The sequence below is a fragment of the Protobothrops mucrosquamatus genome, unplaced genomic scaffold (genome assembly GCF_001527695.2).
Source record: "Protobothrops mucrosquamatus isolate PMUCROS unplaced genomic scaffold, P.Mucros_1.0 scaffold984, whole genome shotgun sequence".
NCBI lineage: Eukaryota > Metazoa > Chordata > Lepidosauria > Squamata > Viperidae > Protobothrops > Protobothrops mucrosquamatus.
In genome coordinates, this window is record NW_015387224.1 from 671,481 (window position 1) to 690,971 (window position 19,491).

Sequence of the window (19,491 nt, forward strand, 5' to 3'; positions counted from 1 at the left end):
AAGAAACTCTATAAATATTTGTTAAACTTAAAGATGGAAGAGGAACAAGTAAAAGAAGCAATGATAACATGGGCAAAGAACTTTGGACATAATATAGAATTAGAAAACTGGCAAAGATTATGGGAAAGAAATGCTAAATTAACGAAAGCGGTGGCTTACAAAGAAAACTTATACAAAATGTTTTACAGATGGCATCTAATACCGGTGAGATTAGCGAAAATGTTTAAAAATACATCAACCAAGTGTTGGAAATGTAAAACAAAAACCAGGTACTTATTATTGTATCTGGTGGACATGCCCTAAAGCTAAAAGATTTTGGTCAAAAATACACATATGGTTGGAAAAAAATGACTAAAAAACATATAGATTTCAAGTCAGAACTGTTTCCATTAGCCATAATAGGAGGAAACTACGAGAAAGATTGTATATATCTAATTTTACATGTATTAACTGCAGCAAGAATTGTATTTGCCCAATATTGGAAAAATGAAAACTTACCAACGGAAGAAGAACTAATTAAGAAAAATTTAGACTGTGCAGAAATGGACAGATTGACATTAAAGATAAAAGAGAAAGAAGACTCAGTGTACTTTAGAATAAGTCACTTTTTTCAATGCCATTGTAATGTTGAACAATCACTAAATTAACTGTTGTAAGTTGAGGACTATCTTACATGCTGCCCAACTCCCAGCAATTCTGGACACTTTATAAATGTTATTATAATTAAGTTGTAAAATTAAACATTACATTTTGTCTCAAGGCTTTCCTCATTCATTTAGTACTTATTCAATATTATACGCATCACAAGAAATTATTGGGTTTGGATAACTGTTTGATTTTTTCCCCTTATATAAGCTGCCTGTTATCTATATTTGTAAATCTTCTATGGAATGTTTAGCAATGTGCTACAGCAATGAGGGTTGCCTTGACATTGGTGGCATTGACTAAGCACAGCTTGAAAAAATAGTTTCCATTACATCCTCCAAGTCTGATTAATTTTTCCTTCATCCAAGGATGGTTACACTATTTTTGAAATTCAGAACAGGCAAAAATAGTATAGGAATGACAAACAAATTGAACTGTTCCTTCATTATCACCTGTAATAGTTTCAATCTGGTTGTTTCCCTTCTATTCTAACAAAGTATATTTATGATATACTATAACTTTTTATATCTTTTCCCTGTTTGTTAATAATGTTTCAGAACAATACATTAGTCTCAATTCATCTTAAACTTTTCATTATCCAGTTATCTGTCATTTGGGGAGAGAATAAATTAATAGCACCTATCTTCCCTTGTTAAAGAACTAAAGGGAAAGTTATGCAGACTGAATTAGTATTCTATCTACCTTTCTTCAAACTTCTGCTAATAGATCTGCAAAAGTCACAATGGCAGTTGATATAATAAAGCTTTGCTTGACGAAAACTGCTGCATTGTGAGTTTGCACAAGAGCACAAGTAACATTGCTAGGGCACCTAGAAGAAACAGAAGGAAGTAAAAGGAAATGGGAAGCAATCCAGAAAAAAATCAGAACCTGAGAATAGGAGATCCTGCTCATCTAAGTAATCAGGAGACTTGTAACAGGACTGTGTTCCCCCAGATAGGCCCTAGGATGCTTAAGACTTTAAGTGTTAACATCATCGCCTTAAACTCTGACAGTAGACAACTGGCAATCAGTGAGATATTTTAGTACAGGCATCATATCTCTGCACCTTGCACCTGTCAGCAGCCTAGTTGCTGCAACTTTCAGGGACAGTCTAATATAAAGTATGTTGCAGTAGTCAAGATGAGAATTAACCAGGGTTGTGTGGATAACTATCACCAAGTCCAAGAAGTACTCGCAAACTCCAAATCTGCTCTTTCTGGGGAAATGCAACCACATAAAAACAAGGATTCATCTCATTCCCTGAGTCCAGCTTCCTCCTTACTATCAGTACCTCCATCCTGTCTGGATGTAATCTCATTTGTTTTCTCTCATTCATCCCATGATCAAATTTTAGCAACATTCAAGGATGCTAATTTCTTTCTTGAAATTAGGCTGTGTGAACCAATAGAGCTGTATGTGTATTTAGGATTTCAGCTTTTCCTGCAGTATATTAAAGATATGCTTCTAACTGTAGAAAGAGCTTACCGGTGATATGCTTCCCGACGGTACTTTTTCAGAGCATGGCCATCCATGTTTGCAGGAAGATCTGCTGCATTTTGTAGCCGGTCACTCCATGAAGTAGTCATTTTTACTGATTGATTTTCTTTAAAAGTTAATAAACTATGGGGGGAAAAACAAATAAAAAACTCTATTTAACACAAATACACATTTCTGAAGTGTTGTCTAATGCTTTCTTTTTAAAGACAAGAGTATTTGGGAATGTCCACAAATACCTGATAAAAACAATTTAAATTAGCTAATTCAGAGGTCCCCAACCTTTTGGGCACCAGGGACTGGTTTCGTGGAGAAAGGTTTTTCCATGGACTGGAGGTGCGTGGTTTGTGTGCTGCCTGCATCCAGTGGATGGGGCTTTGCTTATTTGTACGGACCGATGATTGGCATGCCATGGACCAGGGGTTGAGGACCCTGAGCTAGTTAACTAAAACACAAGAAAACCTAGAAATGTCAGCAAACTTTTGGAATTCATACTTCAATGTGTTAAGCCTTATGATCAGTATATCTAAAAAAAGTATACTTGTCTGGAAACCTATATGTAAAAAGCATTTACAGTATATTGTTCTTAGTTATCCTCTTATTTCTTAATCTCATGGTGAATCATAACTATTTCTTCTGAAATTTTATTTCCTCTAAATATATGATTGCTTCTTTTTAAATGATGTCAAAGATAAAACCTAAAAATAAGGTTGCCTGAACTCTCACATACTTTTATAAGTCAGTGGGATAAGTACATAACAGTACAGGCGGGCAGCCAGTTAAAATTCTTAATTATAAGCTACTGTAATCCATGGCACCTTTCTTAAATTACAAAAATCTATTTTAAAGTTTATGCATCTGTAAATAGCTTCAGATAAATACAGAAATGTGTAAACATACTAATTAACTTGGCAATTTATTTTTATTGCATTGCTTTTGACATTATCACTATTAAATAATTGATTCTTCCTTCTGTAAAATATTTTCAGAGATTTTTCTATCGTTATCTACTCAGGTATTACATTTTTACTAAGTTAATAAAATGTATATGCCATTGTTTATATATGGAACACATATATAGATTATAAAAATGGAATAATATTGTTAAAAACTTTTCACTTTGTGACTTATTTTGTTCAATCTGTACAGCATTTTATACAGATCTAAGAGTCAAAAGCTGGATATAAATGGCTTCAGATTTTGTCTTCTACATTTTATATTATGTTAAATGTTTTTTTAGCTCATTGGAGAAATGGCAAAGAGCATGTCTGTTTTATGTTTACAATGAAACCTCATTTTAATAGACTGATTGGGGTGAGAATCTATGCATTACTAAGAAAAGTCTGCTGAAATTGGAATTAGAGCATTGCAAGGATTTACATTATTTCTGCCAATTTGCATATTTTGTATAATGGTATTATTGCACAAATGAGGCAAATCACAATAGAAATTTGGTGTGTTACATGCAAAATCCATTGCACTGAGATCCAGTAAACAAGGTTTTGCTGGACTTGCTCTTTTTAGTAAGTATGAATGCAATATTTTGATCTGACCAATTACTGGAATCAAGTAGTTCTTTTATAATGAGTTTGCAGAACAAAAAATCAGATATGTTATATTGTGATAATTTGTAATAAATCCAAGTCACACAATCATAACATTCTTATTAATATTACTATAATGTACAGTGATTGTAACATTAAAGGTATTAAGAAATACCCCCTACATTTGTGAGACTTCTCACATTTGTGGATCAACAATTTCCAAACACAAATTCAGAGCAGTGAAAATTGCTTTGCTTACTTCACAAATAATCTCAAAGATAGAAAATTTTATTTTATCAATTTATTTACTTTTTTCAATACTAATTCAAATGCCAGAAGCTTTAAGAATGTTCAGCCTATTTCATCACAGCAGGAGGTAACATGAAAAGCAAGGGAAGGAGAAAGAAACAAAAAAAAGATGGGAAATACCCAAGTGAGAGACTTAAGCTGTCTACTTAAGCTGTCTACTATTCGACAACTTATATATTTAACGTAAATGCCAATATAAATTATGGCACTGGACTCTTATTCAATTAATAAAGTTTTGTAACCTTTACACTATCATTTAGGAATAATATGAAAAGCACTCATAACTTTACTGGCCAGATCACAAATATTCTCTCTGTGTCACTATATTAAACAGATACAATAACAGAAACTAGTTAAAGAAAAAGGACACAGCTATGTATCAAACACATTAGCTGATTGGTTCACATGACATGCTACTCCCCTATAAAAGGTTAAATGGGGTTAGATCCACCGCCAGCTGTTGTAAAGGGAAGAGAATGGTTTTTAACCACATTTGGAAATTTGCCTGAGGCTAGGCATGTTATTTGCCAATTGTTGAATTCAAATTCCAATTCCGGAAACAATAATACTTTAGCTCACATTAACAGATGCAGTATCAGGAAGGCCTCCTAACTTGGCTAAAGGGCAGTAAACTACAGGGAATCGTGAAAAAACAAAAGAGCTTTAGATGTACACACGATACAACAATTTTGAACATAAGAATAAAATCATTGGTAGAAAATGTGACGTGTTCCAATAAAAAAAATTCTAGGTGCAGATTTTAATACATTGGGATCCTCCCCTCTTTTCCATATAGGCACCCATACAAATATATGACATAGGATTTAGCATATACAAATTATATATTAAAAGATGTTAGCTACAGGAAGCACAATACTGATCTAAGATACTATTATAAAAATTACTAGGTTCTTCCATATGGAACACTTCTTTCCTATGTTCTAAAATCTTTTAGTACTGCTGTTAAAAACTAAGGAACCAAGCATTGTAACCAATCTCAACATTCAGAGTAACCGGGTATGCTAATTTGTGTTTTTCAGCAACAAAAACAAAAAAGGGGCAAAGATACTGCAGGTTATTTTACCATACGGGACAAGATCCAGAAAAACAAGTGTTTTTCAAATAGTTATTATTCTTTTAGTAATTATCTATGTAGTCGTATATATGGCTTTCTGCACTTGTCTAAAATCTCATTAAGAAAGTTCCAGAAGCAGGAACTTAACAGGGACCTCTCCTTCTATTCTACCTGCATATCTCCAATATTGAAATTCCCATACTTCCCAGTTTCCATGGAAAGCTACAGTGATCAAGAAAAGCTACACAGAAGCCAACTTCACAGCAATGGACTATTTTTCAGTTCTTTATAATGGACAATGTAAACATGGAGGGGATTTGTTAATAAATGACAGGGTTTCAGAGAGAGATAAACTGGAGTTCCAATATTTATCTATAGACTTGAATGGTCAGGAGAGAGGACATTAAATTGAAGGGATTGTCTTCTAATGAAAGTAGAAAGCCTGTCAATCTTCTTGGGATAGCAAAAGGTATATTGTTGTAGTCAGTGATTATCTGATAAGATCGGAACTTCCATGATGATGTCTTTTTTTAAAAAAATGAGATTTACATGTTCAATGGTGGTAATGGCAGAACACAGCAAACTATGTGGGAGAATGATGAATACAATTGGATAAGTAAAGTAGGCATACAACCCCTGTGACTATGAAGCCATGCAAGAATTGAAGTTAATCTGAAAAAGATTCAATGAAAAGCATGGATCTACATCTCAGAATGACAAGATAGTCAAAATTTATCATTTAGCACAGTGATGGCGAATCTTTTAGAGACCGAGTGCCCAAACCGCAACTCAAAACCCATTTATTTATCGCAAAGTGACAGGGCTGCATCAGCATTGTGGTGCCCTTGGGGGGGGGCAGGGAGGCGCCTCTGAGTGTCGCCTCTGGCATGCAAAAATTGGGGGCGCAAAAATGGGCCATGCTGCAAGGCGCAAAAATGGCCGCCGCCACACTGTGGGGTACAGATACAAGGCACTACATCACGGAAGGACAGGACAGGGCTAGTGAGTATCACGCAGGCACTAGCCCCACCCCATTTGCAGAACAAAATGCTTTCCCCTCCCTTTTCTTCCAGTCCAACAATGGTTGGTGACCTCTGCTCTACCACCTCTACTCAAGCTTGCTAGTCGGCCGTTTCCCCTTCTCCTGCTCCAGGCGGCGGTGGCGGCCTGATGCACCTGCTGCTGGCGGTGGTGCGCGTGCCAACAGAGAGGGCTCTGAGTGCCACCTCTGGCACGCGTGCCATAGGTTCGCCAGCACTGATTTAGCATGTCTCATGCTTTATATAATCTTGGTTATAACTCTGCAGAGGATGGAGATCCCAATCTGATTGATGATTATCAGCGCTAAAGAGGAGGCACAAATTGTTCCCTTATTGTTCCATGAATGCCACTGAAAAAGTGGAGATGATCCTAAAAAAGTTGGAACAAAAGCTCAAGAAAAAGAGGGTGGTACTGTGAAATTCAATTGAACTGGTAATCTCATCAATATGAAATATATAATATCAATAAATACTTTGTCACTATTTGTGAAGTTTGTGCAGACTACAGGAAAAATAGTTTAAATAGAGAGGCAATAAGAAAAACATAAAAGGAACAGCACTGCAATCAATATCAAAAAAAGAAAGAAAATGAAGATTATTATTTATTATTGTTCAAGAACTTAGTGGAAAGATTGACAGTTGCAATTTTATTCATATAATAAAAGTTTAATCTAACCAAGTTCGATTTGCTCAGTCTGAGTCTGTGTGTTTATGCATGCATGCATGATGGCTCTGCAAAATGTTTCAAAGAGATGTTTCCCACAAATGGAAGTGTATATGAAACAGCTCTTTTAAAAATATTAAAGCAGTTGTTTTAACTCTGGAAGCAGCTTTTGCTGCCTTTACATCCATGTGCATGCATTTTGCACATGGGAGACAATCAGGAGCAGCTTTCAAAGCCATTTTTTTGAAACAATGTGGCTGCTTTAATGATTCAAAAAGAACTGCTTCACATTTGGGGTACACATTGTGAAGTTTCTCTTTCAAAAGTCTCGTGCTACATTGAGGGCGGATCTGTTCGGTTCATCTTACTCCATACAAGTTGGGGGGAAAGTAGTGGAAGATAGAAGAGTCTCTGCAATGGACAAGTTCATCAGCTGAGATCACAATTTCCAAGAGTTCTAATCCACATGGGTTGAAGAGGCTCTCCAAAACAGACACTCACCTTCTACAAATGAGGGTAACAAATGAGGATTTAGATAACACATTCAATACTATCCCTCCTGAAGCTTCTGTACTTCTGTCCTATTATCAGCCAGTGTACCTGTAATCCATTTGTTTGCTTTCAACTAAATATTCTACATTCTGTAATCTTCTACATCACTGTTTTGATAAACACAAGACAATTCTCCAATTCATACGTATTTTGGGGATTAAGCAAAAATTATCTTCAAATAAAACACAATGATTCCCTTTAGTGACCCTGTAATCCCTTAGTACATACAGTATGTTACCAATTTCAATATAGCAAGCATTTTTCAAAATGTTCTTGATGAATATTTAGCATTATACATGGCAATTAGACATTCTTACATCTGTAAATATAACAAAAAAGACCAGCAGGTCAGATGTCCTTATTAGAAGAACAAAGTTCAAATGCTTGAACACTAAGGAGTTTAATTATTTGCAGTTTCAAGGACAGCAGTTAATTAATACCACAAAATACAGATGATTTATACTAAACAATTTAGCTAATGTATGATTACTGCAAGTTGCTTCATGTTGCAACAGAACATCAATGACAGATGTTCCTAAAAGCCTAAAGGAAAACAAAACACATGTTCAAATGCCTCTTACTCAACCTGACAGTTATCTTTCTGATGTAATTTATCAACTATGGCCTGTTGCAAAAACCTTCCCCAAGGCCACCTTTAAATAAAGAACGTCAACTAAGTTCCTGCAAAATATTTCTCTGAAACATCCAACAATTATTAGGCCAACTACTTACTTTACATACAACCTTTGTCCCTCTATTTCAGCAGATTTTGTGGTTGCACAATGAAATTATATGAAGAACAAAATGTCAGTTGTCTTTCCAAACTACTACTCAATCTCAATCACAAGGCCAAAAAATACTTAATTTTTTAACATGGCATATCTAATACAAAATCTAATGCTGCTATTAATGCTTGAGTCTGAAATAAAATTGACTGTATTAATGGCATTCTTCTAACCTACACATTATCTTATAATTAGCTGGTTTGAATACACATTTTTACCTAAATGTTTTGCAAAGTTCTGGCAAACAAATCATTCCCCATTATTACCGTTTAAAACATAACTCTTTCCCCAACTAAACAAGGGCTCCCACTATAATAAATCTTGAAAATAAAGTAACTTAAGTGTCTATGAAAAAATGATACCATTTGAGATGCAAATGGTACATAGCTGCATTAAAGAAATAAGAGGAGAAAACTGCAAATCTGAAGTCTTCATGTTGTAATTGAGATAAAGAGAAATAGAAGAAAGACTTGACATCTGAAAAGTATAGTTAAAAAAAAAAAAGTCCGGGCCCTAAACAGTAGAGATTACAACTCAGGAGGCAGTACATTTTATGAAGCACTTTACATTGGCCAAAGAATGTTCCTGTGCAAATGACAGCCTTTTGAGGGACTAAAAACTGTCTATTCCTTACACCCAAGATGATTCTTCTATCCAATATCTCCAAAGAATGTTGTTTCTTCCATCAAACATTGAGATCCACCTGTTTTCTAATCTTGAAGGTTATTTTGATCCATATTTGAGAGAAGTGGTTAAAAAATTAACAGTGTTGAAAGATACCCAATGTCCTGCTGTTAACAACACATTGGGTGACAGAAGGTGGGCATGCATGCAGCACTGAGCAAAATGATACCACCCCTCCATCATGAAGTGAGACTTCAAATGTCAGGCGCAAAGTGAACGGATTGCAAAGGAAGTTTGGGATTTTTCTTCCCACTTTTCATTCCCAAAGTGAAATATAGCAGGTTAGGCTTCAAGAGGATATCCGTTCACTTTTTAGGTGACACCTTCCACCAAATATGTTTATCCTTATGTTTGGGGTGGGGGGGGGGGAGAGAAGGAGACAGAGAATGTTGTAACCGTTCTTGGATTCAACCTACGAGATTGGGCCACCCTGCCTGCCTGCCTGCCTGCCTGTGTTCTCCATCCGGTGGGGCGATTGTCCCTTCAATCCGGAGGGGGTTTCTACCACTAATTCTCCCGCGCTGCATTTATTTGCACAGATGGGCGAGGAGGGCGCGCAGCCGGAAAATCCTGCTACCACCGAGGAGAGGGAAGGAGAGCCCCGTCCCCTCCCGGGAAAAGAAAAAAGAAACAAGACGGCGCCTCTCTCTGCCTTCCCCCGACTGAGACAGGAGTCGGTGGGGGGGTCATCTGACTTCCCGCGTCTTGCCTGGCAACTCCGCTTTAAAGGCACCGCTCTCCTGCCTCTTCTCCCTCCCCGCGAGGGCGCGAAAGAGTCGCTGGCGGCTCTTCGGCCCCTGCCCCGCTCACCTCTCCGCGGTCGCCCGTCGCCACTCGCTCTCGCCCTCGCCCAAAAGAAACCGCAGGACTGCTGTAGCGCTGGACCTCACAAGCCGCGCATGCGCAAGGAGAGACCTGCCCCCTGCCATCACTTTATTCGCCCCCGCCCCTCGATTTAGGGACCAGAGAGAACGTGCAATTCTACTGCAGAGCCGCAAGCCCGGTTAGGGCTCCGGGCTGACCCCCGCGGGGCGATTAGCGCGCGCGGGACGGGACGCTATTTTCTTATTGGATTACTTAATTCACATTTTGCAGATTGGGAACTATGGTCCAGCAATGAAGCTGAGGTTAGCAAAAAAAAATTCTCTGATGACAGTCCTGTGTGTGTTTCGCTTAATTCATATCACTTTATTTGCAGTGATAAGCCAAAGGACAGATACAAGACCCGAAAGATCAAGTTAGGAAACAGGACATCACGGAGAAAATCTGTCGATGTAGCCACTAGGAATCGAAAAGCACTTAACTGGCACATAATCCACGAACCCAACGACTTTATGAAGAAATTCCGCTGTTTTTTGCTGAGTGTAGACTTTTCTACGGGTGGCTTCACTCAAGACCAAGATAACATTAAGCAAACGAAGCACATTTTGGCTTCGCGTATGTGGAATCCAACTGAGATCATGAACGAAATGCCAACATATTAACCATTACTTGTTAAGTTGCCAAAAGAGCAGACAGGAGGAGCAACCATTTGCGTACCGTCCCTAAAATAGCTAAAGCTACCGGTCATGCGCAAAGGGGAGGAGACTTGGCTTGCAAAGAAAAACCCGAGCAGAGGGAGGCGTTTGATAACTTCGCCTGTTGTAACGTCACTTTCTGTGTTTCATTCATTTCCCGGGCGGTTATGCTAGCACCCATTCAAAAGTAATATAAGGCAATTTGGGTCTAAATATCGTTGCAAAAGCTTAAGACTTTTCGGATTTTAAAAAAGCTATTTAAAAAAAGTTCACGTTAGATATAGTGAAGCTAAATTGTATTATTTCCTCATGTATTTTTCATGGATTTCATTTCATTTATCCAGTTTAAGTCATAGATCAAAATACAGAAAAAACAAAAGGGAAAAAGATGTGTGGTTTTTTTTTTGTTATTATTTAAAAGCTGACTAAAAGAAAAGAAAAAGGCAAGAAACAATTGATATATTTTTATCCAGGAGCAGAATAGTTCTTCTGCTGCATCAAGATTTCGCTTCTGATCTTAGGCAGATTTTGGCCACTTCCAGAGGTGTAACATTGTACTCAGCAGTAATGACTATATATAAAAAAGGTTCTTATGTCCTGGGAAGTCCATTAAACAAGGTGAAATATTGCAGGACCCAATCTGGGTTGGTCACAGTGACCAAGCTTTTAGACTCATGCTGGAGCCCACCCTCAGGGAACTTCTCTCTAGCAAAATATGTGCTTTGGGCTATTTTATGTGTAGTATTTATATAGTTGATAAGCTGTTGGTAAATCAGCGCTCCTGTTGACCGAGAAGGGGCCCATTTCCTGGGCTTCAATCATTTCCCTGGCTATTTTTGTCCCTGCTCATCCAACAATCTTAGTAGCTGCAAAATTGAATGTATGTCCTTGTTCGTTGCATTGTGAGGCTACAAATGAGTTTGGATCTCCTCATCTGACCGCTTGCTTGGGTTCTTGTAATCTGGTCGATAACTTCCTCCACGTCTGTCCTACATAGTTGCAGGGGCAATTCTTGCAGGGGATCCCTGTGACCAACCCATATTGGATCCTGCAACATTATCCTGGACATGTATATTTGTCTTCATTCATGAGGAGAAATATACCTGTTCTTAACATCTCTGTAGAAGAGACGCTATAATAAAACATGATTAGAGATTGCATACGATCCACAAGGACACAATTGGTCATTATAAGGGACTTTTCTGAATTTCCCTTCCGAAGCAGTAGCAGGCAGCAGACCACGGTGAAGAAACTTCTAAATACAGATAGTCCCTCACAACCATTTGTTTAGTGACCATTCAAAGTTACAATAGCACTGGAAAAAGTGACTTATGACCATTTTTCACACTTATAGCCATTGCAACATCCTCATGATCAAAATTCGGACACTTGGCAACTGGCTTATATGTATGGTGGTTGTAATGTCCCAGGGTCATGTGATCACCTTTTGTGACCTGACAAGAAAAGTCATTGGGGAAGCCTGATTCATTTAACAACTGTGGCAAGAAGAATCATAAAATGGGGCAAAATTAATTTAAAAACTGTTTTGTTTAACAACAGAAATTTTGGGTTCAATTGTGATCATAAATCACAGACTTGTATGGGTAGCATTGCAGTATATAGTTCAAGTAGTTCTGTGCTTTCCACATAGGGGCAAAGCTATTCTATATCCAATATATACAAGTTTATCATTTTGGCTGCCTTTTTTCAACTAGTAATATTAAAAATTACAACATCAAAAATGAATGCAAATTTAAAAACAATAACAATAAAAAAATAATGCAGAAAAGAAAATAGAAAAATAAAAATAGGAATATAATGAAAAGAAATATATAAAGAAAGGGCTTCTCTGTTCATTACTACAAGTATAAATTTTAGTAACTTATCGCCTTCTCAAATTTCTAAAACTACAACAAATGATCATTTCTTCCCATATCCCATTTCTTATCTACAAACAAATGTCTTGTCATTTCAGTCCTTGGCAAAGCTCCATGAAGGATTACCAGCGATAACAACATCTATTTTGATCTTGATTAAATAAACCAACTTTATAATCTTTTCTTTTACTTTTAACTATCTGGATCTTTAATCCTTCAAAAATGTCTTAAAACTAGATGTCTTTTCAGTTCTTACAAAATTCTTTGAAGTGTTCCTTTTTCATAACATATTTTAAATAGTCTATCTACCATGGCAGGCACTCTTAAAATTAACTTGTAGGTCTGTTGTTCAAAAATATCTCTCAATGTGCCCAATGTTAAAATATTTTGTATTAATAAGTCAAATTTAAGTGTTCTTTATTAATTAAAATCTTTAGTTCATTCTGGTTCCCTCTAGTGTCCAAACTTCAAAGTCCACCCAATTACATTTTTTAAAGAATTCAAAACAAAAGTATTTTCTCATGGAAATAATTTTTATTATTAATTCCAAAATCTTATTTCAAAACAATCAACATTTTATAAAATCAAAGTTTTAATCCCTTCTGCTGTTTACTCCAGAAAAAAAATAAGTCCTTAAACTTGTATTTAAAACTTCTTTCACTAAGGTTTGAAGGTAACTCATCTGGTGCTGCAAAACCTATTGAGCCAAAGGTTCATAATAGTTGAAAAGCAGTTAACAAACAATTTTCAGAAATGATTAGAAAAGGAAGTATGTGAACTCATTGGAAGGAACTATGCTTGAGGGCACCAACCATAGTATGAACAAAAAGATGGCTCTAAACTTGCCAGTGACAGCTGTCTCGCAGTTTCCTTATGAGGAACAGCTGTATGAACACTTGTGGGCAATCTCAAGTCTCTTCTTGTCCAGAGAGGAAGTATAAAGAACTGGTCTTCTTACTGGGTCATTCTGTTGTGGTCATCAGCTTTTCTTTTAGCAGAACTATCTTCATTTGAAGAAAACCCAAACTTTAGTTTTAAAATTGTTTATCAATAATTTGCCCTCCCTTCAGAATTTGGCTAGGGATTGTAGTGTGCATCTTAACCTTGATGGGTTTTGCAATAATAGAGCTGCATTATTGGCATATAATAAAAGTGACATTTGTTTCTTTTGAGGTTTTGGTGGGAAAAGGAGAAATCCATTAGATGGTTAACCATTGGGTTTATTTAGAAATTAGATTGGATTTTTTTATTTCAAAACCCCACTTTTTAGACAAAAGTATTTTCCAAACCTCTTTCAGAATTTAAAATTCAATACTCACTATAGTACATTTTCAAAGATCCCTCATTTCAATGTTTTATTAGAAATTTAAGATATTAAATCAAACCTCATCAGTGTAGAGCAAAGGTGATATGAAACTCTTTAGCTAAATCAGATTATTGATCTATATTAGAGCTACAAAACTCTGGACAACCAGTAGATGGCAACCAAAAGGCATAAACCCATACAATTACCATTTACAATTATATAGCTCAGATAAGAGAGCCCCCTTCTGCATGGATCTGCAGCTGCCTTTAAGGTATCAAGATATCGCACAGAAGATTAAAATTACAAATTTGGACGAGCTGAAATGAGCACTTCCTGAAATATCATATGAAAGGACAGATGACAGGCAGGTCTCACACAAAATATTTCTTAGCTGTGCTACCTGAGGTCATTTCTAAATGAATATGCCTGGAAGTTAACTTGAAAGGCCCTGCGTATGTTTTTCTTACTCACCATAGTTTCCTAAATGTGCATAGAAAGAGATTGGTGAATAATGGAATGGGGACAGCAAAGGCACAATAACTCAATAAATAAATTAATTAAATCAATTAAAGAAACTGAAACAGAAGCTGCAAAGTTTGAGGAATGGGTAAAATGAAGCCTCTAAGAAGGAGAGAAGAGAAAGAAAAGGAAGCAAATAAAATAATTCTTCAAATATACAGAAAGCAGAAAAAACATTGAACATCAACAGTGGGATATGTTCCTGTCTTAACATCCTGATAGGTAGTCAGCCAAAGGAGGAATAGAGCTCATCTTTGCATTATCATAATATATTTTTTTAATGTATGTGTCTTAATAAATTGTAGTAAGTGTTTTTAGTTTGAAAGATATTTTGTTATATTAGTGACAGAGTGTTTATGGAGATTCTCAGTCATCCAGGTCATAGTTATCTCAAAGGTGCTTTTTCACAAGGCAACTGGACTTTCTTGTTTTTCTTTGAAGATGTTTCATTTCTCATCCAAGAAGCTTCTTCAGCTCTGACTGAATGGTGGGGAATGGAAGGATTTCTGGAATGGAATCCTTCCATTCCCCCCATCCAGTCAGAGCTGGAATGAAGCAAAAAGTCTTCAAAGAAGAACAAGAAAGTCCAGTTATCTTGTGAAAAAGCACCTTTGGGATAGTGAGAGTGATTGCATTTTCCATTTCCAGAGCTCAGTTCTTTACCCACCTCCCATCCTATATATTTATTAGTAGGATCTCTCTCTCTCTCTCCTACTAATATTGATCAAATTAGCATCCTTTTTCATATTATGCTAGTGAACCCAACATAATATCCATGTTTGTCTCATAAATTACAGCAGCTAGCTGAATGTAGCAAATTCTTAAAAGCTATGCAGGCTTAGTTGTTCAGTAGCTGGGTAGGAGACTGCCAGGAAATATCAGGGTTGTAGGACAGGAAAGCTGAAAAACATCCTGAAAAAGACAAAGGAAATCACTTCATTACTACTAACAGGAAAAAAAAAATATAGGCATATAAATTTCACGAATTCAATCTTTTGCACCATTCTTTAGTCCAATATTTGTACCTTATTTAGTGATTCAAGTTATCAAGACAGTTCAGGGCAGAGTTGGGCAATTACTTTTCCCAAAGGGCCACATGACAAACCGAGATTGTTGATGAGGGCCAGACTAATAGGCCTGTGAAGGTACATAGGTATGCATGCACACACATACGTAAATTGAAAAATAATTCACTTTCAAAATAAAAGCAATGCTATTGTACAACATGCATTGGCAGACAGTTATTTACACTTGATTTCATATTTCTCATTGACCTCACACGTGCCGGCAGGAACAACCCAAGGACCAGATGTGGCCTCATGGCTGTAAAAAGCTAACAGTTTTAATCAATTTAATTGGTAAATGGGATAATCCTCAATTCAGCAAAAGCAAAATGATATCAGGGCCACTGATGTTGGTTCGTCACTAAGCTGGGTGTTGATTTTTTCCACCAGAGTTTATTAGACTTTATCCTCTGGACTAGAGTCTTGAGAAATAATGGCTAGATGGATTTGGATTCCCATTAAGCCATGATGATGGGGTTTACTTTGGTTATGGCTCAGAATTTGTGTGAACCCAAATGTTGATTTACTTAAACAGTAATTAAGCATTGATTTAGTGCAAAGAATAAACCAGGCTAATAATTCCTGTACCACCTGTACTCTCCTCTAAAACATTGTCCCTCTCCATGTTTTAAACATTCTTTTGAGTATTCCTGTCCTTCTTACCTTAGATTATCCTATCCTTAGAGAAAGCTGCGGTCCAAATGGCAGACAAGGCAAGCAGACAGAGAAATAATGATGGTACAGCACCTTTCTTTATGTAATCTCTGGGCCAACTGATTGTCTTTTTCTCGGTCTTTGCTCCCCAGAATGTGCTAGCATGCAACAGAGCTAATTTCAGGCCTGTTTTGTGATATGGCAGAGAAGTTATTTTTCTCTATTCATGTTATATTAGCATAGTGCTCTCCAACAGACATTTTCACACTGTAAAAGGGAGAATCAAAAAGGAACATTCTGGTAGCCGATTACAATGACTCTTCAAAACTGTACAGTTGCTAACATGGGGGGGGAAACTTGTTGGATGGTGAAAACAGCAAATTCTCAAATTTTTCTCCTAACAATCAGAATTGAAAACGGTTATTCTAAAAATAGGTTTCTCGGGGTTATTATTTGTAATAGTTAATTGAAGGAAAGTGAAAGATACAGCATACAAATTCTAGCTATATACAGGCCATCTAAGGCAGCAACACTGTTTTGTTCCACATTCTCATCCTTGTTCAATGTAAAAGGTACATTGAGAAAGGAGAAATGAATTAATTATACTGCTTATTGTAAGATTTATTGAAGTGAAATTTGAAATCAAGCCACTTGAAAACAAACTTAAAACTCATAACATAAACATTAACAAGAGAGCAGTAATAAATAAGGAAACTTGGTGATATGATCTGAAAATAGTATGTCCCTGTGAACAACTATCTTTCAGGATATAAACAAGTGAGTTGAGGAGAATCACTCTCCTTAGGGTTCACAGGTACAGAAAACTTGGATCCCTTCTTTGTCTGTTGTTTCCTAATACTTACAACAAAGTTGATCACACTACTTGGCCCCCAAGAGGCATTCTAGTTAATGCAAAGGAAAAAAAGAAGTGAGGGAGTGAAGTAATGAATGAATGTGGAATGACCTTTGCTATAGTGGAATATCTGAAAGCAGCATGAGAAAGAACTGGACTGCACAGTGGAACTAGAGTCATTGGATATCCCGGTAGCTATAATGCTTGCTGCTGGCCACTCTTTCTGTTTTACTGAGCTGTTTGTGAAAGTTCAGGTGCTACAGAGAAACAGCTTCTACATGTGATCCTCCTCCGTCTCATTCTTTGATCTACAAAAACTGGGGAAGTTCACTGAGGAATCCTACTGCTTTGGAGCCCAGACAGCTTTACTTATACTGTGGAGAGGACTTAGAAGTGTACAGTAAATGTAAAAGAAAAATTTAAAAATATACATGCAATCTTATATTTGTTTCCATGTATATGGATAATTTAATATTATGAGCTAATTTTTCAAAAAAAGTTCCATACTTTTTATATCCAATTCAGCCAGGAGAGACTTGTTGCCATTTTCTAAAAGATTCCAGTATTGCACGTTTGATCAATTTTATGTAGTAAAATGTAGTACAAATAATAGAAACTCCAGGCAAATTTTTGGGAAGGAGATACCATTTTGGGAAGGAGATAATTGTTTCATTTTCTATTTATTTAATCCCAGTTTTTACTAACCATGATGCCAGGAACTGGTCAGGAAGACTCTTGCTGTTAGTTTTGTTGAATCATTTAGTGTTTGATACTACTGGCCATTCCAGTGAAATATTTGATCAGTATGGAACTTGAGGACATTGTTTTGCTGTAGTTTTATTTTATCTATTCTCTGAAGATTATAATTCAAGCATCATGGCTACAATCTGTGGAATTTTATTTACTATTGATAGGTGGCTTCTGGAAGTAAGTAGAGTTTTAAGATTGGACCTTTATGTTTACAACAGTCAACTGTATTAAAAAATTTCAGGAGGGGTGATATCAATTAAGGAACTTTTTGAAGTCCTGAACTAAATGGATTGGATGTGGTTAATAAGACCAATTCAGAATTCAAATGAGATATTAGGAGATATAACTAGAGATTTCAAATGCAGCAGAATCTGTTCTGAATGGGCTACTCTCCATTCTGTCAAATTGGGTTCAGAAATACTACTTCATAATATAATTTTCTTGTCTTTATGTTAATATATAGTGTGAACATAATCACTGTAAGTTGCAAACCATGGTGTAATGTATTATGTTAACAGAAGTGGTTTATTTAATAAATCATGATAAAGGAAAACATAACAGTATATTTTGGGAATGCTTCTGAATTTTTGGAATACTTCTGAATTTTGGCACTGCTTATGGAAAAACAAAAGGTGTCCCTGTTCAGTGTTGGTTTTGCATCAGTTGCAAAAATTTCTTCCTGGAGAAATTGAATCTGGCCATAGTGATTTATGCCTCAGTGAATTTAGATCAGTGCCACCTCCTCTATGTCAAACTGTCCCTGAAATGTCTAAAGAAATTCTTGTTGAAGTAAACCCTTTAGGACAGTGCTGGACAACCTCTCATCTGAAGAGCAAATTTTCTGGTTGTGCCCTGACTGGGGTGCTCATAAGCCAATGATGTTGTGACATCCATGGAGTGGATAAGGCTGACATTTTTGGTCATTTTCTGGTTTGGAGATGCCTTAAGGAAAAAGTCATAATCATAAGAGAGCATCCATTCTGCCTGAAATATTCTCTAGAATAAAAAAAAAGTCCCTGTAATTTTCCATCCTGCCAGTTCTGGAAAAAATGAGTGACTGGAAATGGAATTCTGGAGGTCATATACAGATCAGCTAGTACTCATCTAATTTAAAGGCAAAACAGAATTTTTGCATATATTTCTTTCTAGGAGTCTTTGGTAAGAAGGTAAACCACCAAATGATAAGTATGATCAGTCTAATTAGAAAAACATTGTTCTTCTCCCTCTTTTATTAGATGAAGTAATCAAGTTTATAAAGGAAGATTTAAAGATAGTTATAGAAAACAGAGTAGTAATGTAAGAAATCATCATGGAATGATGAGCAGCTAGAAGCAAGGAATGTGATCCAGAAATCAAGAGGCCATGGCACAGAAGGGAGATAATGCAATAGATTCAGTTTGTAGATAATTGGATTCTAGTGTAATGGATTGCGCACACAGAGATTTTAAGAAAATCTGTAAAGAGGAATGAAAAGAGCTAGAAATTACTATAAATATAAATTTTCTTCAAACACCAACATTTAAAAAAGTAGGCAATTTACATGAAGTAGATATCATATTAATCTGCAATTAAAAACACCATAGGTTTTGTTTATTTGGTTTATTGATATGAGGCACAAGAAATGGGATTTTTCGTGTCACTTTGAATTGGACTATTAGTACTTCAAGCAATTTAAAGCAAAGCACTTTCTCCTAACACTAATATTGCTGCTGCAATTCAGTATAAAGTAGCCACAGACTTCTAAAAAGAACTGTTTCTTTGTATTATTATGGATTCTGAACATAAAAGGGAAAAGAGGCTGCGTAGCTCTTTTCATCCGCCAGGGGTAGCTGAGAGGGAACGACATCAGCACTGCGGCAAAATGGACAGCTCCATCAGCATTTCTTCTAGCTTAGTCCTGTTAAATTTTAACGGTTAAAATCAATTGGGAATACGTGCCGCAAGAGTAGGGCGTGAAAGTAGGTCCATAAACACGATTTTTTTTTACGTTCTTTTTACTGACTGTGCAACCAGCTGCCTTTTATTCTCCAGTTGTCGATTTCTGTTCTACCTTCTTGGATTTTATCTAATGGGATCCTAAACGCCGATTAGGCTGCTCTCGTTTATTCTGCGAAGAGTCTTGAGAACATTTCGGCCTCCGACCTGGCCTAAGACTGTCT

The 19,491-nt window shown here is 36.5% G+C and overlaps 1 protein-coding gene across 3 annotated transcripts in view; it reads right to left on the reverse strand.

Moving 5' to 3' along the window:
• The window catches only part of NT5C2 (5'-nucleotidase, cytosolic II), a 55,753-nt gene extending 53,502 nt beyond the window's left edge, over nucleotides 1-2,251 (reverse strand). For all 3 annotated transcript variants that reach the window (XM_015819779.1, XM_029284825.1, XM_015819778.1), the window contains exon 1: nucleotides 2,131-2,251. In XM_015819779.1, the coding sequence (XP_015675265.1) occupies nucleotides 2,131-2,231 (101 nt within the window). In that variant the 5' untranslated portion in view covers nucleotides 2,232-2,251. The remainder of the gene's footprint in view (nucleotides 1-2,130) is intronic.
• Nucleotides 2,252-19,491: the final 17,240 nt, after the last annotated feature.